At 53.5% G+C, this 20,713-nt stretch overlaps 3 protein-coding genes across 13 annotated transcripts in view; 1 reads left to right on the top strand and 2 right to left on the bottom strand.

Moving 5' to 3' along the window:
- The window catches only part of CAPN15 (calpain 15), a 41,225-nt gene extending 35,898 nt beyond the window's left edge, over window positions 1-5,327 (bottom strand). For 6 of the 9 annotated variants that reach the window (XM_038186882.2, XM_027468921.3, XM_038186884.2 and 3 more), the window contains exons 1-3: window positions 5,176-5,327; window positions 1,422-1,752; window positions 1,153-1,334 (exon numbers count right to left, since the gene is read on the bottom strand). The gene's annotated coding sequence lies outside the window, so the exon portion shown is untranslated. Of the gene's footprint in view, window positions 1-1,152; window positions 1,335-1,421; window positions 1,753-4,474; window positions 4,603-5,175 lie in introns of those variants that run through there. The other 3 variants (XM_038186877.2, XM_038186880.2, XM_038186885.2) reach the window with 3 other exon arrangements.
- A 6,719-nt stretch (window positions 5,328-12,046) lies between these two features.
- NDUFB6 (NADH:ubiquinone oxidoreductase subunit B6) lies at window positions 12,047-13,922 on the bottom strand. Its single transcript, XM_027469063.3, has 4 exons — window positions 13,668-13,922; window positions 13,466-13,558; window positions 13,260-13,304; window positions 12,047-12,202 (listed from the first exon to the last, which is right to left on the bottom strand). The coding sequence occupies exons 1-4, from the start codon at window positions 13,845-13,847 to the stop codon at window positions 12,134-12,136; spliced, it is 387 nt and encodes a 128-aa protein (XP_027324864.2). The 5' UTR covers window positions 13,848-13,922; the 3' UTR covers window positions 12,047-12,133.
- Window positions 13,873-20,083, top strand: EEF2KMT (eukaryotic elongation factor 2 lysine methyltransferase). Of its 3 annotated transcripts, none has more exons than XM_072023679.1 (8): window positions 13,873-14,198; window positions 14,254-14,338; window positions 15,532-15,612; window positions 15,841-15,942; window positions 16,138-16,271; window positions 17,123-17,430; window positions 18,739-18,888; window positions 19,571-20,083. In XM_072023679.1, exons 1-8 carry the CDS (start codon window positions 13,912-13,914, stop codon window positions 19,669-19,671), a joined length of 1,248 nt encoding a protein of 415 aa, XP_071879780.1. In that variant the 5' UTR covers window positions 13,873-13,911; the 3' UTR covers window positions 19,672-20,083. The 3 variants fall into 3 exon arrangements, with proteins under 3 accessions (XP_071879780.1, XP_027324859.1, XP_027324860.1); XM_027469058.3 differs by having other exon boundaries at window positions 13,962-14,198; window positions 14,276-14,338; XM_027469059.3 differs by lacking the exons at window positions 13,873-14,198; window positions 14,254-14,338 and adding an exon at window positions 14,368-15,200.
- The last annotated feature ends 630 nt before the right edge of the window (window positions 20,084-20,713 follow it).

Genomic DNA, 20,713 nt, shown 5'->3' with positions numbered 1-20,713 from the left:
GCTGGAACTGGGGGATGCGCTCAGTTACACACGGCCTGAAGCAACAGCTGCCCATGAGAGCAATTATTTGAGCAAATATAACGATCACACGAGGAAAACACCGCGCTGTAGATGAGAGGGCTGTAAACTCCTGCAGATGCTTGCAGTGAGCAACTGCCTCCGCTCCCGCAAAGCCCCTGCTGGGCCACCCAACAACACCTCCGACGGAGCTCACCTCTCCCCCAGCACCAGCCAGCTGCTGCCTGGAGCTCAACCCAAACAGGCAGAGAGGAGGCTGTGCTACAGGAGTCACCCACATGCCTCTCGAGATGCGTCTCAGCCTCCTGGGGTGCCGCAGACCCCCAGCCTTCCCTCTGCCAAGCTCTGCTTGCTAAAGCAGCAGGCACAGAGAGGTCAGGGAACGGGAACTAGGGCTTTGCACGCCCACAGCACCACTCACGAGAAACCCCAAGGCTGCAGGCACCCAGGCAGACCCGAGCGATGCCAGCACCCATCCAATTAACCCAAAGCCCCGGCCTGGGCTAAGGCCACGTCAGCTCGGCTCATTCCGACGCAAGGCCAGCCCCACCAGACTCTGCCCTGCAGCAGACACCACGAGCGTGCCCTGAAGGCAGCAGCTCCGAGCCGCTGCCCTGCTCACCGCCTTGCCCTGTCTCTGCAGAGTGGCCACGAGCCACCAGGCTAAAAGCAGCCTGGCTGTGTAAGGCACCGTGTGGCCACGCTGCTGTCCCAGTGCCGTGGCAGCTCCCAGCCTGGCGCTGTGGTTACTGCAGGCAATGCAATGCACAATTCCTTCAATTAATTCATTTTCCTGCCCATGCATTGCCTCAAACACGTGCTCAGACAGCCATGCAGGCTCCACAGTTTAAGGTTGCAAGGTCCTGGATGAGCCCTCGTTTTCTTTTCCATTCCTACGCTTTCTTCCTCATCAGAAGAAAACCAGGGGACAGCAGCATCCCCGCCCGCGAGAGCGTGCGGCCCTCACACAGACGGAGCAGGGAACACTCAGAAGGAACCAAAACGAGAGAAGAGACGAGACGAGAGCACAGCAGAGAGGAAGCGGGGTAACCACACTCACAACACACAGCTCTTCGCCCTTCCAGCCCCTCCCGGCCCAGCCCAGAGCCAGCTGCAGACGGAAAAGCCTCTCACCCGACCCGGCTGCTGCTCTGCGGAGGCGATGCCCGCCTGGTGCGAGGTCAGCCCGGCGTCCCCGGGATCGAACGGCTGCTGCTGGCGCCAGCTGGACGGCCCGGCTGGGGCATGCTCCGCGCTCTCTGCACCGACCCGCCGGCACCGCTGCGCCTGCCAGGAGGAGCGGCAGCCGCGCCGAGCTGCCCAACGGAGAGGAAAGGCAGGTGAGGACAAAGGGCTGCCGAGACCCCAAGCCCGTCGGCGCCGCAGCGGCACGCGCAACCAACCTCACATTTTGGGTGGCTCACTCGGCGTCTGCTCGAACCGCAGCTCCCAGAGGGCTCGGGGCTTCCTGCAGCATCGGGCCGGCGCTCGATCCCACCTGGAGGCAGCAGTCGTGTGCTTTGGGCTCGACTTGGGCTCTTCGCTCTGCTGCACGGTGCTGCTCCCTCCGCTGGCCTTGGTGCCGGGCTGTGTTGGGTAACGGAGCGCCTCACGAGCGCCGTGGGGTCTCAGCGATAAGGATTCTGGAGAGCTCTCGACAATTAGCAACAGGGCAGGATCCCCCAGGAGATCCACATGCGAACGGAGGGATGTCTGGAGGGGCACGCTGCCTGGCTGTTCAGATACAAGAAGAGATGTTAATTACCGCGCACGGCCAGGACATCGTTAGCAGGTACAGCTCTGGAAATTCAAAAGCAGAAATCCCTCGGATTATGTCCAATGTGCCCATCCCCATTCCTTCAGATGACGTCTGAACACCTGCCTCAGCAAAACCAACAAACCTCCCTCCCCCAGGACATTTCCCCTTGCCCCTTCAGACCCTCTGCTCTCAGAACAACCTGTTTTAATTAAATTAACACTCTGTGAACGTGCTGTCTCCTTCAGGACTGGCTTCTACAGGACAGCAACAGAAATCCTTATCCACAACATTTTGACTCAATGGCACGTTTTTCCTTTCTCTATTTCAGACTGGGGAGGAGGCAAAAACAAACAAGGAAGGTTTCAGCCAGAACACACCAGCACCCCGAGCCCCTCTGGGAGGGGTGCAGAAGCACACAGCACCAACAGAGCCCATCCTGTGCCCACCACCTCACCTCCTCCCCGCAGCCTGGGCAGGGCACGGGGCTCTCACGAGGAGCTTTTCTCTCCACGTGCGCTGCTGAGACCCCCGGGCAGCGGGAAGCAGACAACCTGCAGCGAGCACCTGGGCCTGCAGCACGTGCTGCTAAGGACAGCAAAACAGCTCACGAAAAGCACCGCAAGCAAGAGGTGCCGCTCAGGAACCAGCAAAAAAAGTAACCAAGGGACAGATTGAGGTTGGAAAGGCCCAACCCGAGCCTTTCAGCCAAAGGGTCTGCACGGCACAGGCTGCACAGGGCTCTCCCAGCCCAAAGCAGCTTACGTCCTCCAGCGCTGAGGAGGCAGCGAGCTAAGCACCAGAGGACGGAGCACCCCGTGAATACGTACGTCGGTCTACGTGCCACCGCGTCACTTTTCCTGCAGGAAACGTGCTCGCAGACGCATTGTCTGGGAGGAGAAACCGCTTAACTGCCAGGGCTTACAGTAAAACCTTCTGGCCGTGCTGCAGCCCCACGGGCTGCCCGAGCCCCCCGCCGGCAGGCGATGGGTGCGGACAGGCAGCGCAGAGGGACCTTGCCCGCAGCGGTGCCACAGCACCCCCGGAGAGCAAAGTCCCCCCGGCACAGCGCCGTGCCCGCTTCCACCGCCTCGTGCAGTCGCTGGGGAGGTGCCGCCTCGCCTGGCAAAGCTGCCCGAGGTGCAGCCCCTATGCAAACAGCTTGGTTTCGGGAGCAGGGCGATCTGCGGGCAGAGGAACGCAAGCTGGGGCAGGTTGGGAAGCTGCCGGCCACTTCCTGGGTGCCCCAGACCCACCCAGGCTGGCGCTGGGTACGAGGTGGCCCAGGGGAAGCACAGCAGAGATGTGTTGGGGCGATGCCACCGGAGGGGACAATGCCACCACCGACCCCAACGCCAGCCCTGGGCTGCTACCAGAGGGGCTGCGCTGCAGGCAAGAAGCTGTTTCCTCCTGACGGACACTTCTTGGCGTCTGCCCTGCTGGCGTGCGTTTGTAGGGGAGCAGAAATGTGGTTCCAATCCTGCCTTTAATGCACAAGCCTAAAGACTCGGCTTCAGTTTTTAGAAATCAAACTTGATCATCTCAAGCTGGCAAAAATAGCCCTGTGTTCCCTCAAGTTATTTTCTTTTCAACTAGGCAGGCTACGGCACAATAGGAACTATCAGCAGTTATGTACTCAACCTCCAGAAACCCGAAGGGCCGATTCTAGCAACCCACGGCAGCCTTCCAGTCCTCGCTGATCTGTTTGCTGGAGTTAGCCTGAAAAGAGTGCTGCCCCCGAGCCGTTCAGCAAAGTCCCCGTCCTGCTAATTGCATCAATATAAACGCATTATCTCGCCTGTCAAACGTCGGCTGGATGAACAGGACTTTGCTCCGCGATGTAAATGCCGAAAACCAATTGTTCTTTCTGCTTGCGACACGTTGCTTCAGATCTTATTTCCTTCTAGGACTTCCTCCTCTGCACAGGCACCTGGGCAGCGGCATTTTTTCCAGAGCAAGAGGAAATGGCACACAAAACCCCTCCTTATCTTTTAAGCAACCGAGTGTGAGCGAGGAGTTTCGGGAACACCCTCGCTTCCCCCCAGCCCAGCCGAGACGCACAGAGAGGGCTCGCAGGAGCCGTGAAGGCCAGAGTTAAACTCGTCTCCAGCACAGACAGCCGCCCTTCTGCCTTCCTCAGCTGCCACTGCTGAACACCAGGCGAGCAACGCCACCCCAAATAGCAACCAGAGTGCACCAGCAGTTCAGGGGTGGCCTGCTCCTTCCTGGATCCAGCAGCACTGAGCCAAACGCGGGCAGAAACAGGAGGCTCCTGGAGGGCAGCACCAGCACAGCTCGCTCTGAAGAGCAGGATTACGGCAGAGAAGCAGGAGGAAGCCCCCAAATCCCCCATACAGCATGCTTGCCCAGGGCTGCACTACACGTGATGGTTCGGGGAGCCCCAGTTTCCAGCAGACCCGCTGGCCGTGCTGGTTTCCTCCCCGAGCTGCTCACTGGGAGCGTGGTGCCGCAGGCAGCCCTCCTGCAGGACACCAGGCTCTGGTGTGCGCCTCCCAAAGCGGCCACAGACCCCAGAAAGGCCCGACATCAACTCAGAAATGAACAAAAAGCAGGGCTCCAGACGAAGCAGGGCAGAACCCAGCATCTCTCCGGGCAGCGAGTGACCCCGTCCACACCACCCAGGTCCTGTGCCACCACTGCAAACCCCACAAACCCCCCCAGAACCCCGCACAGGCTCACCCCATCCTCCAGCCAACGCCAGCAGCTCCACGCCTGGGCAGGACGCCCAACCTTTTTTCCTCCTGTGTGTGTGCAAGTTTAGCACTTTTGGTTTTCGATATTTATCCCGATGCCAAAGCCCTTCTGCCTGGCACGCACCCCGGGCTCCCCTGCACAGGACGCCACCGGGCTGGCGTGGGCTGCCCCTCGCTTGGGGCACACCGAGCCTCACCCCGAGCCTCCCGAGGCCTCTCCAGCCCCAAAACCCAGCCGGGGAAGGGAGCGGGGCCGGGTCCTGCTCCTGCCCACGAGCAGAGGCTGCCGCAGCGCTGAGCCGGTGCCCGACCCCGAGCAGACCCAGCCGGGATAACCCGAACCGAGCCCCCCCGGTGGGTGTCGCGGTGACCCTGCCACAGCCGGGGGGGGCTCGGGGCCGGCCAAGGCCGTGGCGGGGCTGAGGCACGAGGCGAGGCCACGCCGCGAGCCCCGGGGGGCTCCGGGGAGAGGCGAGGCCGCCCCGACCCCACCGGCCCCCGGGGCTGGCGGCGGGGCCCGGGGGCGCCTCAGGGAGCCGGGCACTGCCCCCGGGGCTGCCCCGAGCCCTGCGCCCGCCTCAAGGACGCCGGCGGGGGGCGAGGCGGCCCCCACGGTCCCCCCCCGGTCCCCCCCGGTCCCTCCCGGTCCCCCCCGGTCCCCCCCGGTTCCCCCCGGTCCCCGCTCACCTGTGCAGCCCAGCGGCCTCGCTGCTCCGCCGCCCCCCGGCCCCCTCCCTCCCCTCCCCCCCCAGCGGCTCCCGGCCCGCTCCGCCGCCGCCGCCGCCGCCTTTCTCCCGCTCCGCCGCCGGCCCGGCGTGCCCCGGAGTCCCCACGCCCGCCCTTACGCCGCCGCCGTGGCGTAGCGCCCCATTCCGGCCCCCGGCCGCTACGGCGCGGAAACGGCGCAGAGGCCGTCGTGAATAGCGCGGGGAGACTACAAGCCCCAGGGGGCGCCGCGCGGAAGGAGCGAGCGGAAGAAGCGCGGGGGGGAGCGGGGCACGCTGGGAGTTGTAGTCCGCAGGGCGCCGCGGCGGGGCAGCGGCCGCGAGACCCCCGCGGCGGGCAGCGAGGAGGCGGCGGGAGCGGGGACTACAACTCCCAGAGTGCCTTGCGGCCCGCCCCGGCCCGCAGCTGCCGCGGGCCTGCGGGCACGTGGAGCTGCCCAACGGGACCGGGACCGGCACCGGGACCGGAGGCTCCGGCAGCCCCCGGGTCCCAGCAGCCGGTGCCGGCGCTCCGGGGAAGGCGCCGCCCGCGCGGAGCCGGAGCAGCGGGGCCGGGCCGGGCCGTGCCGGGCGTGCCCCGCACGGAGCCGGAGCCCCGGGGCTCGGCGTTCCCGGCTCCGCTCCTGCCCGGCTCGCTAATTGCAGCCCGTAATGAGCTGGCGGCGCGTGAAGCAAACCCCAGATCGGCTCCGAGCTGCCTCGTGCTGCAGCTCCCCGCGGGGACCCGAAGACAAAATGTGTGTGGCTGGAAGGAAAAGGGCGATTTTTATTCAGGGCACAGCGGCTTCGGGCTGCTGCACCCGTCCTGGCTCAGGCAGTTGTGAGGGGATTGTGATAGCAGCACACACGGTGGGCCTGGCGGTCTCCTCTAAAAACAACACGGGCCAAACACTAAATAAATGAAGTTTTTGCTTCTGTTCAGCTCCCCATAAGAAGGAACTGCTGGTCATTGCAGTGCAGTTATCTGTAGATGTTTCTTATCTTGAGGCTGCAGGAACAGCCCTCCCTGTGTTCTTTGGGCACAAAGTGGGAGTACAGACCCCGCTGCCCCACTTCCCAGCAGGTTTCCTGGGCTGGGGAAATGGCAGAAAGCAGCGCTCCTGTGTCTGAGCCCAAGGGCAGCACAGGGCAGGATCCAGGCGTGTGGGTCCACAGGGGCAGCACCCTAAAACAGCCACTGGGCTGCCCTGACTGCTGCAGGGCAAAACCTGGCAGGAGCCCCAGGGGAAGCTGGGCATAGAAAGGCACCGCTGACTACAGGGTGGTGGCTATTGCAGGTAGGAGACGACACTGAGATGCCCACACGTCCGATAGGTCTTGTGTTGCAGATGTCTTCATCCATATCTTCAACCTTACTGAGTGCATCTGGAGATGAGGAAGGAGCCTCACTGTACCTAAAATCCCTCTCTTAGGTGTGACCAATTCAGTCAAGTCCCTTTTCACAGAATCACAGAATATCTCAAGTTGGAAGGGACCCACAGGATCATCAAGTCCAACTGCTGGCTCCACACAGGACCACCCAAAAACCAGACCTGATGCCTGACAGCAGTGTCCAAACACTTCTTGAACTCCAGCAGCTCGGTGCTGTGACCATGTCCCTGTGCAGCCTGTCCCAGTGCCTGACCACCTCTGGGTGCAGAACCTTTCCCTAACCCCCAGGCTGACCCTCCCCTGTCCCAGCTCCATGCCGTTCCCTTGGGTCCTGTCGCTGTCCCCAGAGAGCAGAGCTCAGCGCCTGCCCCTCCGTTCCCCTGTGAGGGAGCTGCAGGCCGCCATGAGGCCTCCCCTCGGCCTGCTCTGCTCGGGGCTGAGCAAACCCAGGGACCTCAGCCTCCCCTCACAGGTCTTGCTCTGTAGGCCCTTCACCATCTTTGCAGCCCTCCTTTGGACTCTCCAGTATTTTAGGCCCTTCTCATACCATGGTGCCCAAAGCTGCACGCAGTGCTCGAGGTGAGGCCGCAGCAGGCAGAGCAGAGCAGGACGAGCACTCCCTGAGCGGTGCAGTGCTGGCCTCGGAGCACCCCAGGACATGGTCGGCCCTCCTGGCTGCCAGGGCACGCTGCTGGCTCAGGCTCAACCTGCTATCAACCAAAACCCCAGATCCTTCTTTGCAGAGCTGCTCTCCAGCCTCTCATCCCCCAGTCTGTACGTACAGCCAGGGTTGCCCCTTCCCAGGTGCAGAATTTGGCACTTAATCTTGTTGAATCTCATGAAGTGGGTGGGTGGTTGCCCAGCCCTCTAGTCTCTCAATATCTCTCCACAAGGCTCCTCTACCCACGAGAGAGTCAACGGATCCTCCCAATTTAGCATCACTTGTGTTGTTATGCATTTGATTATTAATTGAGATGCAAGAGGAAGCATAGCTGCATAGTATGAAGCGAAGGAGGGGAAAAGGAAGAGTCACTACACACTGAGCAGGTTCTAACACCACATCCACCTGGAATCATAATGGTTGGAAAAGCCCTCCAAGATCATCTGGTCCAACCATCCCCTACCACCAATGTCACCACTAAACCCTGTCCCCAAGCACCACGTCCAGCCTCTCCTTGAACACCCCAGGGACGGTGACTCCGCCACCTCCCTGGGCAACCCGTTCCAGTGCCTGACTGCTCTTTGTGAGCAGAAATGTCTCCTCGTTTCCAACCTCCCCTGGCACAACTTGAGGCCATTCCCTCTGGTCCTTTCACTGGTTACCTGTGAGAAGAGGCCGACCCCCAGCTCCCCACCCCTTCCTTTTGTGCTGACGACCCAGCTTCTGACATCCAGCTCCGCTGATGTGATGAGCCTGAAATTATGCTTGGCCCTCAGAGGCACACAGAACAGACTTAGTTACGAAGCAATTTCAAGTACTGAATGAATGCCAGGGTGTTCTGTTACAAAGCCAGATGAACGGGGATGCACATCACCTAATTTTAGGTATCTAAACTGAGGCATTTCAATTGTACTGACCATCAAGTTTTTATCTATGAGCATTGGAGACAGACAATTCCAGAGGGGGATTCCAGTTATTGCAGCACCTGAGATAAGTTCCTATTTCTGTCTTTGATTTAAAGAGAAACAAGTGTTCAGCCAACGCACCAGAGGCATCAATATTTCAGTGAACTCCTGGAAACAGATGCCTTAGCAGCACTGAAAGCCTTGCTGAAGTCAAGGTAAATGGCATCCACTGCTCTGCCCTGATGAAACCTGACCATCTTACCACAGAAAGCAACCACACTTTTCAGGCACAAAATCATAGTAAATCCATGCCAACTGCTCCCCATCCCTATCTACATCTGCCAGAAATGTCTTGTACAAGGAGCCATTCCATGTTTTTTCCTTGGGACTGAAGTGAAGCTGGCTGGCATGGGCCCTCTGTTGGACCTTTTTTGATGAAGGCAGAAAACGTGATCTGGTCACGAAGACTTTCCCCTTGTCCACGTGTCTTTTCAAAGACGGTAGCAAGCAGCTTTGCAAGAACATCAGCCACTTCTCGCAATACTCTGGGCTTCGGCCTCTCATGGATTTGCACAGTCAAGATCCAATGAGCAAATGCCACACAAAGCCTCATGGCTTCCACTGTACGTCAGTGTAGACAGAAGTGCTGAGAAGGCTTCAAATCTTCAGTGTCCCCTCATGTAAATTATCTTGCTAGGCACTGATCATGAGCTAATACTCCAAGGGATACTCTGTGGGATGGCAGAAGCTGGGGGCTGAGCTGGAGCCCACCCAGCTCGCCACGCATCAAGGATAGTACGCCCGGCGATGAAGAACACAGGAGGATGCATACAGGCTTCTTGGCTATGAGTTCTTGCTGGTGCTGGAACCAGCAGCTCCTGCTTGAGGTGTATCAGGTGAGAGAGGAAGGCTGGGGTGGCCAACCAGCTGAAGATCTTCCAGTCCTTGTCTCCCAAAACATCAACCTTTTAATGACTCCGTCCTTACCTCCTGTTTTACCCTAGTTTGAGACTGGCAAGCAGCTATTTTCCACGCTGTCCTGGTACCTGGCCTCACCCTGAGGAACAAGCAGGTCCTGATGGATCTCCAAAGGGTTGATTGGGAAGTCATGGCCCAGAGCACACGATCTATCACCTATATGGGATATCTCCTCTATGTGTCCTTGAACTGTTGTAGTGGAAGGCTTTGTGCAACAAAAAGGGTGCAAAGAATACGTAACAACTAAAAATACATTTTATATACATATGCCTATCACTGACCAGAGATGATCTAATACTTTTTTACCACGTAGGCATCTCAAAAAACTGGCATGGAGTAGATGTACTCATGCGCATACACGTGTATATGGGGTTTTGTGTGTAACACAGGATGTTTAAGGTATTGTGCAAACCCAGAATCACTTTGATTTCATTGTCAAGGTAACACATCACCCACATTGAGGGATACAAGACTCAGAAGGATTTTTCTGAGAGGTCCAAACAAACCCCAAGGTCCCCAAGGGAAGAGCCACACTGTGTTTGTAGAGAGGAACCTTCATTGCACGGACACAACACGCTGTTAGCACTACGGTGTCTTGCAGTGGGTGGTTAGTCCCGCTCACCACGTCCCACGTTCTGCCTTCTTCAGCAGGACAGGCGAGGTGCTGACGATCAGTTCTCCTGCCATGACCATGCCAGAACATGCTCCGTGTCACGCAAAGTCTTTGTTGGTAGGGTGGTGACAGTCACATCCCTCCCTGGTCTATGGAGAGGTGTCTGCTCCCTCCCTGTGGTCATCCCGGAGCCCATGTACCAGCCCTACATGTGCCCGTTGGGCCAACGCACCCGTTCCTGAGACTTGGGACAGAGTCTGTGACCTAGAACCGCCACCTGGGCCCCTCCTATGTACACAGGGGATCACGGGTGCCTGTGATGTCCCCTAGGGGTGCTGGAGCTCTGACATCCATGGGACTTGGGGTGCTGTGAATTCCCTGTGGGATCTCTCACTAGAGGGGAGAGGTGTCAGGGTTTCCCTGGGGGAGATCTGGGAGCCCTGGGGGTTCCAGGCATCCTCACAGGTATGGGGATGTCCCCAGGAGACGTCAGGGTCCCCAGTCCCCCATAAGCACCGCAGAAGCATGCAGAGAGACCTCGGAGATGTGGGGCACGCCAACTGGTCCCTCACTCATGTGGCAGGGGCACCAGGGAGCTCCCAGGGGTGTTTTGGGCGTTCCCAGAGGGCACTCACCACGGGGGCGGTGGGCTCAGATTTATCCTGGGAGCACGATGTGTGCAGGTGGGGGCCGAGGGAAGCCTCTTTATCTGTGGGGCTGTCAGGGCTGGCCAGGCTGAGCAGCAGCAGGTTGGTGCAGGCAAAGGTTCTCTTCAGGTTGTAGCAGTTTTGGGGAGTGCTGTTCCTGCGGAACTCTGCGATGGGGGGACTGACACGTGGGGCAGCGACCCCCCTGAGCATGGTCAGGAACCCCCCGAGACCCTCCCAACCCCTCCATGACCCCCACTGGCCCCTATTGCCCCCGATAACCCTTCATCACCCCGTTACCTCCCAAATCTCCCCCTTAACCCTCTATTTTCCCAGTGCCCCCAGCAGCCCCCGCTGACCCCACAGCCATGCTGGTGACCCTCTAGCTCCCCGGCATTCCTCCCCCAAGCCTCCCCACAGTGACCTGAGGGGGTCCTGCCACCCCTCGCCACCTTCCCTCACCCCAGTGCCCCCCCAGCCACTCCCCAGTCCCCGTCCCCACGCTGTCCCACCCTGAGCTGCCTTTTACCCCGGGGAGGAGATGGCCGCGTGCCTGGCGAGGGCCTGGGGGGCCCCCGGGCCCAGCAGAGGACAGGAGACGGGGGGCTGTGCCTGGCTGCCCAGCGGGGGCTCCATGGCCTCCAGGAGCTCCTTCGACTGCAGGAGGGTTTTCACCCCCGCGTTGGCCATGGCTCTGCCGGTGCGAGGAGCAGCGTGCTCGTGCAGGTGCCGTCCCTACCGGGGGGTTACGGGGCTCTGGCAGCCCCCCGGGGGCTCCTGCCCACAGCCGTGACATCACAAGCATCGGTGGTTCCATCAGGTCATGGTGCTCCTGTCCCAGCCCCTCGCCTTCGGGGCCTCCAGTTGCACTTCAAATTGCTGTTTTAGTCATTTCTAGCCCCAAATGAGCCACCAAAATACTTGTGGGTTCGGCACTAGAGTAGAGGGCAGTATTCCCCAGTGCAAAGTGCCACGGGGGTGAGGGGACAGTGAGAGCAAGACGACTCTGAGTCAGGAAAGGCTGAAGTCAGAGATAAGTGCTAAAGGATAAAGAATTTTGAATAAAGAATTTAGTAAGAATGAAGAATTTTGACTCAGCGCTTCCAAACCTCACCTCCCTACTTCCCTTAAAACAAACAGGCGGACCTTTTGGGAGGGCTCACGAATCTCTGCTCTGCTCCCCAGCTGGATTCTTTGCTCAGGAGGAGGCAGTTTGGGGCAGACCACATTCTCATCGTGCTGATTCACAGGCTGGGATAGAGGAGACCAGTGGGGCACCAGGTGCCACTTCTGCTACCCTCTGCTGGCTGGGATGGGGGAAGCCACGCAGGTGGAAGCTTAACTTTTAGTCTCTGTTGGTAGCCAAGGGATTGCTAGGCTGCCTGGAAGAGGACAGCTGTCGTGTGAGGGTGCGCAGGAGCTTGCCAAGGCACCCTGCCTTTGAGCAGACCATTACACAGAAACCTACAGCACCTCTGCTGTTACTGCGAGGCCCCGTTGTCCTACCATCAGAGCGCATCAGTAAAAAAAGGAGGTTGGGAGGAAATCACAAGGGCTTAGCAATAAAACTCACGGAAAGCAAAATAAACTCCCACACAAGTAGCAACTGGAATTGGTTGGACTACGGAGGAAGTTAACAACAGAAAAGACGAGGCAACGCAGGATAAAGACTTTTTTATAAGTGAATGAGCAGCTGGCTGCAGTTCTCGCCTTGTTTGCTCACAGAGGAAATCGGTTTTCAGCCATCAGTGGTGCCCAGCAGATTCGTCTTTCAGGGGTGGAATAACTTCTCCCGTCTCTAAAATTCTGTCCCCCTGATGGGATGAGAGAGCATGGTGAGCATTTTCTCTTACAACCAATCTATTCCTTTACACAGTTCAGTCTTTCACTTAAGCTGTGACTGTCCCCACTTCCAGACAAAAAAATCTTACTTCAGCTTACCCAGAACACTCTCATTCACTCAGCATGTCCCAGGGTGCTGGTAAAACATCATAGCCAAGTTATCTGAAATCTGTACTTGCTTTACCCCTTTCTCTTCATGCCACGGAAATATGGACAAGCATTTAAAGAGAACGTTGTTTTTAAAATTTGCACCAGATTTATAGCACTGCATAACCACCTTCAACATAGCACCACCCTTAGTGAGTCTCCCAAGCAGTCTCTGTGGCACACGAAGAACTGCGTAATCCCTCAAATAAACCAATCCAATGCCTGACTTTTGTTTCTCAAAGCTTCGGGCACTGCTGTGGCCTTCTGAACTGACCTTACTCGAGTGGTTGGGCTGATGTCAGAGACCCACAGCTTGACCGCACGTTGCTATGTGATTGATAGGGGCGGAACTTTCAAAATTATTTTTTTTAGATGAAGCAGAAATGGCAGAGCCAAACTGGTATGAGAATATTTGCCCACCAACTTGCTGCGCTGGTCAACGAGCAGCAGCTCAGAGCAGTCCAAGAACCACTAAAGACCAAACCACCCGACAGACACTGGGCAAACCAAGAACTGAAGAGGAAAGCTTCGGGCTGCGGTGAGCCCTGCGGGGTCTGCGTGCTCTGGGTGCAGACAACATCAGGGGACGTTTGTGTTTCCTGCCCAGGATGGGCAGTGCTGCCAGCCAGCTACTTGAAAGTCTGCAGTTACAGAAGGGAAATGCCGATGAAACAGGAGCTGTCTGCTCTGAGAATGAGACAAAAACTGTACGAAAATACCATGAATGTAGTGCAGTGCTGCTTCAGGACAAGCTGCCTCGTGTGCATCCTTCTAGAAATCCTCTTTGCAGCTGCTGCACAAACCTGTGCTTCTCCTCACGCCTTCCTTCCCCTGCCTCTACTCACAGAGCCGGAGGCTGACCCAAGCACTCCGCGGGCTTACCGGGAATATTGCCGGGTTGGACGAGACGATTCCGTACGGCGCCCTCTGAAAGCACGAAAGCGGAGAGAGAAAAAGGAACATCACCCAGCAGAAACATCAAAGCCCTGAAAAGCACCCAGCCCTCCTGAAACACAAACCACGCTGGGCGCAAGGCCCGGTACCCCGGTTGGGGAACCACGCGAAGCTGAGGGGAGCCGGGCACGCACCATGACATGGTACTTCACGTAGTAGTGGACGAGCCAGGCGGGGATCAGCACCTGCGCCACGAGGAAGCCGCCGGCCTGGTAGGCCCGGAACACCTGCGGGGCACGGAGCGGGTCAGAGCCGGGGCCCAGGGCCCAGCTCGGGGCCTGGCTCAGGGCTCAGGGCTCAGGGCTCAGGGCCCGGGGCCGCCCCCCCCCCCCTCACCCGCTGCCTCCAGAGGCCGCCGGGCTGCAGGAAGCGCTCCCAGAAGGCGGCCACGGGCCCCGGCTGCCGCCGCGGCAGGACGGGCTCCCGCTCGCTCAGCTCCTGGTCCCGCAGCCAGCGCCGCCGCAGGACGCGGAGCTGCTGCAGCCGCAGCCGCTCGTCCGCGCTGAAGCCGCCCATGGCGAGGCCCCGGCCCCGCTCCCGGTCCCGGCGGGCGCCGTGTCCTTGGCGACGGCGCTCGGCGATGACGGCCCCGGGGCCGCGCGGCGCTGCCGTCACCGGGCGGGGCGGGGGGGGCCTCGGGTGGCGCAGCGGGGGCAGCGCCGGGCTGGGAACGGCAGGGCCGCGGGTTCGAGCCCCGCTCTGGCGGCGCCGCGGCTCCTCCTCGCTGCTTCCCCTGCGCGCGGCTGCTTCACGGACAGCGCTCCCCGGGCCATGGCGGAGCAGGAGCAGGAGCTGGGGCAGGAGCTGGGGCTCTGCTTCCAGCGGCGCTTCTTGGCGGCCCGGCAGCTGCGAGGCTTCCCCTGGCCGGTGAGGTGAGGGCGCGGGGGGCTGTGAGGAGCGGGGAGGGCCCGGCCCGGCTGAGGTTCGGTTTCCCTGTGCTGCAGGAGCTCGAGCAGAGGCTGAGGAGCGCCCCGGGTTCCTCCCTGCTGGCCGATATCCTGCACCAGGTGAGGGCCGGCCTGTCGCGACTATCGTGGTTATCGCTGGACAGGGAGCCTGCTGTGGGGCTGAGGTGCCTTAGCAGCACAGGGCAATCCTCACCGCGTGCAGTTATGTAGAATAAGCTCAGATATAACAAGCTCTCGTTATCCAGCCAGCCTCATCTGTGAGAAAGCACCGCCTCGTGTCTCCAAGCCAGGCGAGAGGGCCCAGGGGGTGCGCCAGGAGGTGGGTGAGGAGCTCGCCTCAGCCTGCCCCTGGGTGCGTGCGGGCCTGGGCTGAGGCAGGAAGGTGAAGAAGGAGATAAAGGCCCCACAAACTGGGTCCAACACAGTAAGGAAGACTTTCAAGGACCACCAGAGACTCCCGAAAGACCCCGAGTGAAAACAAATGTGCACGTGTCAGAAACACTCATGTGTTCTAATGAGTTCCAGGAAATGGCATGAGTGCATTAACTATGACTACAGATATATGATATCTATACTCATATATATATGAAATATACATATGTATACATTTACATGTATATTTTAATTGTATATAACCCCCACAGCTTGAACAATTTGGCATGCACACTAAGTGGATTGATCCCCTGCCCATCCATCTCTGCAATTAAGGAATGCCTCCTTGCTAAAGCTCCAAGCTGAGTCTTAGAGAGTTTCTTTGGCTGACTCTTCAGTAACACTTTTGCCAGCCTTACTTCAGACCCAGCAGGACAGATCTCTTCCTTTCCTTCCTGTTACTTAGCTGTTCTTTATTAGCATCAAAATCAAAGCTCAGTGCACCTGGGTGGAGATGCCCCTAATGCCAGGAGCAAACCTGCCAAGCTGATTTCACATCCCTGTGCCCTGGATGTTAAGAAAGCAGCAGGTGAGCCAAGCCACCCGGGGAATCCCAAAAGCCTTACCATGTTCTGTCTGCATGCTGACAGGAAATCACAAATGAGGCAGCAAGGCAAAAGGAGGAGAGCTAGTCAGACTCTTTTCACTCAGTTTTGCTATTTATTTCTTGAAAAGTGAAAAATACATTTGTTGCCACAGATCTGAAACCTAACAAACTGACTAGAAATCACTAAATTTATTTTTCTGGCTCAGCATCAATTCTTTTAGCTTCAGACTCAAATCACTGTGCATTTTGTGCCCTCCCTAAGATCTTCACTTGGTAATGGGTTTCAACTGCAATTGTTTTTTTATCATTTTAGACCGTTCTCCACCCTCTGTGTGTAAAGTATCCCCCTTCCATCAAGTACAGAAGATGCTTCCTAACTGAACTCATCAAAAAGGTAACGCTTACTTTCCATGTTGCTTGTAACTCTTTGGTTCATCTTGGGATGGGTCTTCTTGAAAATACACCATTGTGGGCCAAGCTGAATTATTCTTAATAATAGAAAACAGCATTTAGTGTAAAACGTTACAGCCAACAGTGTATTAAAGTGGTATTTAACATATGTGTTCTCTGTTCCATGACTAACAATTTGATAACTGAAGCTGTCCTTTTCTCTTCCACACAGCACGAATCCACAACAGCTGAACCCCTGGATGAGTTGTACAACACACTAGCAGATATTTTAAATGAAAAAGAATCTACTCGCTGTTACAGAAACTACTTACTGGTAAAAACTAATGTACTGCTTTGTTATAAATCACTTTTAATCATCTAAACTAAACAACAAGTGGCTTTAAATGTCACATCCAGAAACCCAGAGTGCTTCTGACTTTTTTTTTTTCTAGGCAGTAATATTGACTGTTAACTGCAAAATCAGTTGTCTGTGCTGATCCATCTTTCTCCTCCTCTGCATGTCCTCCAGCCTACTGGAGAATCCGTTACTCTTTCTGAGAGCGAGGCCATTATCTCTCAAGGAACCACAGGGCTCGTCACGTGGGATGCTGCTCTTCATCTTGCTGAATGGGCAATGGAGAACTCCACAGTTTTCAGTAACAGGTAAAAACAGCACCACAGACAGAAAGATGGGGAAAGAAGCCAAGGTATTTTCATTCATAGCATAAGTGAGTTATATGCACAACTATAATTTTATAATGCACAATATTTACCCCCAAAATAGATAAACTATTTGAGTTGGGCTACCGGCTGTTGCTTTTTTCTGTTCTGCAAGTTGAACTTTAATTCATGAGATGACTTCATAGTTTAAGATGGGCTTCAAGATGAAAACCATTACACCAGATAGTCTGGCCTGCTCTGTATGTTTGCTGTTGAATTTTACTGGCTAGGCAGCAAGGTAGCTAACTTTAATTAGTGCACTTCCCTCTTGGATGGGATTCATCCCATCTAACTTCAAGTTTTTGTAGTGCAGATGTGCACAGCTAATCTCATCACCTTGACTTTATTCATAATCAGTGGAGATGAACAAGCACTTTTGGGGAAAGGTTCAGCTAAGCTAGTTTAAAGTATCCACCTCACAAGAAAGGAACTGTGCTCCAGAATCATTTGTCTCTCTCCACTAAGAGAAGAACTGTAAAATCAGTTTAAGTGGAGACAACTATGCTGTAAAAGTCAAGGAACAACACATGAAATGTGTCTTGCTCCAGTGATGGAAGTACTTTGTACCACATGGAAAAGCAGGAGAAGTACTTGAAGTGATGCATTTTTACGCTTATAACTGCATCTTGTTTACCATCTTTATTTAAAATATCTGGTCAAGATTATAGATGTCTTACTCAAAAAATACTGAAATAATTTGTAGTTGATTTTTACCATTAGATATAATTTGAACGTTTTGATGTCATAACTCATAGTGTCCTAATCAATACTTACTTTACTCCATTAACCTTCAGGACAGTCTTGGAATTAGGAAGTGGGATTGGCTTCACTGGACTGGCAATCTGCAAAACTTGCAACCCCAAGGCATATATATTTAGTGACTACCACCATTGTGTTCTCAAACAGCTGGTGGAAAACATCCGTTTGAATGGCTTTGCCGTGCAGCCTGGAACTACTGATCTTATCCAACCAAAATCTGAAGGGCAGGAGGCAGAAGGGAAGAACTACCAACAGCCAAAACTAATTGTTGCAGAGCTTGACTGGGGCTCAGTTACAGAAAAACAACTGTTGGATCTGCAGCCAGATGTCATCATTGCAGCAGGTACTTCTCACTTCTGATTATGCCCGATTGTATGGCATCGTGCAGGAATAAGTAGGTAACAGAAACAAAGGTATTTGTTTGCAGGGTGCAGTCAACCCTACTTTGGTTACTGTGTCTGGAGAAACAGTTCACTTCACCACTTTGTATTCTTCAGCTATTTAACAGTTGTTTACCCAATACTGAAGAGCAAATTATTTGTCTTTTTTTGTATTTTTTAAATCCAGAAACAGATGATAGATCTGCCACCCTTGAGACCCTCATCAATTTTATCTGGAAGCATTATCCTTCTCAAAAAAAAAAAAAAAAAAAAAACACACACCAAAAACACACTACCTTTTTGGAATTTGCTTGTATTTAAATCTTGAGGGAGTCCATAAAAATCTATTAATGGAAAATATAGCAATAGTGAATTCTGGAGCTGTAACTACATGATTTTACTCTCCAGCTTAGGGGTTTTGCAAAGAAAAAACACCTAAAAATTCAGGTAAAGAAATGGTAATGTAATTGTCATCATGATTACAATTCTTTGTAAGGTATCACATGTGATACATCATATACGTGAGTTCTATAAAATGAAGTCACTGCATGTACGTTAACTTAAACCCAGCCATACTGTTGACAGAATGCACAAAACAGCCTGATTTAGACTCATGAAGGCGAGGCAATTCAAAACAGGGTAAATTACATGTATCTACTATTTGCTGGTACTACAGGACATGCTTCTGCTATGCTGCATCATGCATTAGCTGGTACACATGTCTCAATGTTACTGTGTAGTAAACAGCCACCTACTAAATATCAGTTCTGAACACAACTGACAACTTTCAAACTTAAGGTGCTAAGAAGTGAGGCTGATCTTTTGCAGCCCTTAATGGTCAGGTTTTCCACCTTTCAGCAGTTTTCCTACTTGAGGTAAATTACTGAGAATAAAAAGCGTTGCAGCTGAAATCAAGACTTTTCCACTCAGCCTCTGAAATAGATTTCTAACACCATGGTTTTGTCCTGCTAAGGACAGTCGTAACAGTACCAATGCTCAACTTTTGTGCAGTCTCCCTGAACACAGGCTTAAACACAGGGTCTGACAATCCATTACAAAAAGGAACAATGATCTTTAGTGATTTTGGACCAATAATGGAGATGAGGGCAATTTGACATAGTACATAAAATACTGTGTTTTCTAAAATCTCTTCTTGGAAACTTGTAATCCCTCGATAGAGCCATTCTTCCTTAAGTAAATACTTTATAGCTTTATTTCTGCTTCTTGCTCAATTCTTAATAAATATTGAACATTGCCCTTTTTTTTGGCAGATGTGGTATATGATCCAGAGATAACTGCAAGCCTTATTGGTATGCTACAAAAGCTCTCTACTTTCAGAGCAGATGGAAAACCTCCTGAGGTCTATATTGCTTTCACAATTCGTAATCCAGACACGTATCATCTGTTCCAGGCTGAACTAGGTAGGTACCTTTTTCATCAACTGTATCAATAATTGTGGCTTTTTCCCCCAATTACCTATCTGTAGCAGAGATAAACTTTTTTTTTCCTTGTAAAGGGTACTGACCAATAACAGGATTCTTGTATTCAAGAGCAATAACCCTTCCAAATGGATTTGGTCAGGAAATGAAGCTTTAGTTTCTTGTTACATCCTATCACAACTCTCAGTTGTTAAGAATGTCAACTTAAGATGGATTGCAAGTGTGGAGGCAATAGGAAAAATTGTAAAGGTTAAGCTTGAAGGAGGAAAAACATCTGTGCTGCACTGCCACTGTGATAATGTTTCAGATGCAGCCTAAAACTCTTTTACCTTAACTGTTCTTTGAGGGTTAAAAAAGCTAGAACTTTAAATGAAAGGGGAAAGGATGTTTTTTTTTCTTCATATGCTTCAGAAGTTCATCTTTTGCAGCCTACTAGCTGTACAGCTGTCCTACAGCCATTGGCTGATTAGAATAAATTAGAATCAATGAAATGCTGAATGCACAGCACAAGCATACCTGTTAACTTTAAAAAAAATACATGCTCAAGCATTTGCCTGTAGCATGCTTTACCAGCATGCTAAGATCTCCTTGCAGAACTTCACATGCAACTTTTGCTCTTCATTTTACTAAGCATAAATATGATTCCCCATGTTTCTCTTTGCAGATAAAGTTGGAATTGGATGGCAGATTATTCCAGCCCACAGCACCAGTATTTTTCTCTATGATACTCAGTCAAATGTAACTATTCTGCAACTATTTATATAATTTGGTACATGCAAGTAGTTTTCAGACCAGCAAGTGCTATCTCATCCTTGCAACAAGATTACCTTGAATTCCAGAAACCTACAAGAGAGGCATGCACTGAGGATACACTTCTATGCACAGACTGCTGTCTAAGTAAGCTACTTTTCTTTCTGCAGTTGCCAGCATTCATGAAAGAAAGGAGATGCTTCTTATCTGTGTATCTCAAGCTGTAGAAATAAAAAAAAGCCCTAATCATAATGCACTCCGATTCTGTAAATCGGAGTTCAACAATTTGTTCAAACATATTTGATTTGTAAATAGCAGACATATCTGTGTTACACAGAACCATGATCTGTGATCACAGGATGAGTATCTCATACTGACAAGGGAGCAGAACAATGTTTTATAGTAATAAATGGTTTTTAATACTAAAGCCAGTTGTAATTACTTCTTTATGCATTTGCATGCTTGCTACGTGGGTCATCTTAAAACAGTGTGAGTGATACCTACAGTAATTGTAAGTAGTGGAGATTACATGATGCTGCAGGAGAAGGTAATCAATTCTACTGTAGGTCAGGTACATCTTTACTCTGCAGGGGTGACAAAAGTCAGTACTTGATTTATATTTCTCTCACACAGGGCCTATCACTTTTATAGTTAGTTATGAAGAAGACACAAAAAGAATCACTGTCTGTAGTGGTACTCTTCTAAGTACACTGCAAGGAAGAAGAATTTAGCTCACCTTCTTTGAAACTTCCTAAATCCATTAAGCATTTTGCCACTGGGCAGTATTAATCCTGAAGCAGAACCAAAGGTGTTGCTTTCTCTCGATTTCCATTTCTACATGTTGTTTTAAAGTCTACTTAGAGAAAATGAAGAAGTGCTTTCACCTCCTCCCTCTATAGTAACAAAGTAGAATAGATGACTGGAACTTAAAGAATCGTCTTATTGTTCAAGCTGAAAGAGACCGTGACTGTTAGTATTAAGTCGGACATACAGAAGTAACCCTGGACATACTTTTTTTGTTTTAGCTACCTCTCCCTGAGGAGGAGGAGGGTAGGAG

Source organism: Anas platyrhynchos, chromosome 15, assembly GCF_047663525.1.
Source record: "Anas platyrhynchos isolate ZD024472 breed Pekin duck chromosome 15, IASCAAS_PekinDuck_T2T, whole genome shotgun sequence".
Lineage (NCBI taxonomy): Eukaryota > Metazoa > Chordata > Aves > Anseriformes > Anatidae > Anas > Anas platyrhynchos.
This window is presented reverse-complemented; position numbering and strand designations above follow the sequence as displayed.

What these genes read in the sequence shown, in the direction of transcription:
- NDUFB6 (XM_027469063.3), bottom strand. Translation starts at nt 13,847, where the DNA reads ATGGGCGGCTTCAGCGCGGACGAGCGGCTGCGGCTGCAGCAGCTCCGC. An exon ending in GCGGCCTCTGGAGGCAGCGG is followed by an intron (nt 13,559 to 13,667) that starts GTGAGGGGGGGG and finishes CGTGCCCCGCAG; the next exon opens with GTGTTCCGGGCCTACCAGGC. An exon ending in ACGTGAAGTACCATGTCATG is followed by an intron (nt 13,305 to 13,465) that starts GTGCGTGCCCGG and finishes TCGTGCTTTCAG; the next exon opens with AGGGCGCCGTACGGAATCGT.
- EEF2KMT (XM_072023679.1), top strand. Translation starts at nt 13,912, where the DNA reads ATGACGGCCCCGGGGCCGCGCGGCGCTGCCGTCACCGGGCGGGGCGGG. An exon ending in TAACTGAACTCATCAAAAAG is followed by an intron (nt 15,613 to 15,840) that starts GTAACGCTTACT and finishes TCTTCCACACAG; the next exon opens with CACGAATCCACAACAGCTGA. An exon ending in TCTGTTCCAGGCTGAACTAG is followed by an intron (nt 18,889 to 19,570) that starts GTAGGTACCTTT and finishes TTCTCTTTGCAG; the next exon opens with ATAAAGTTGGAATTGGATGG.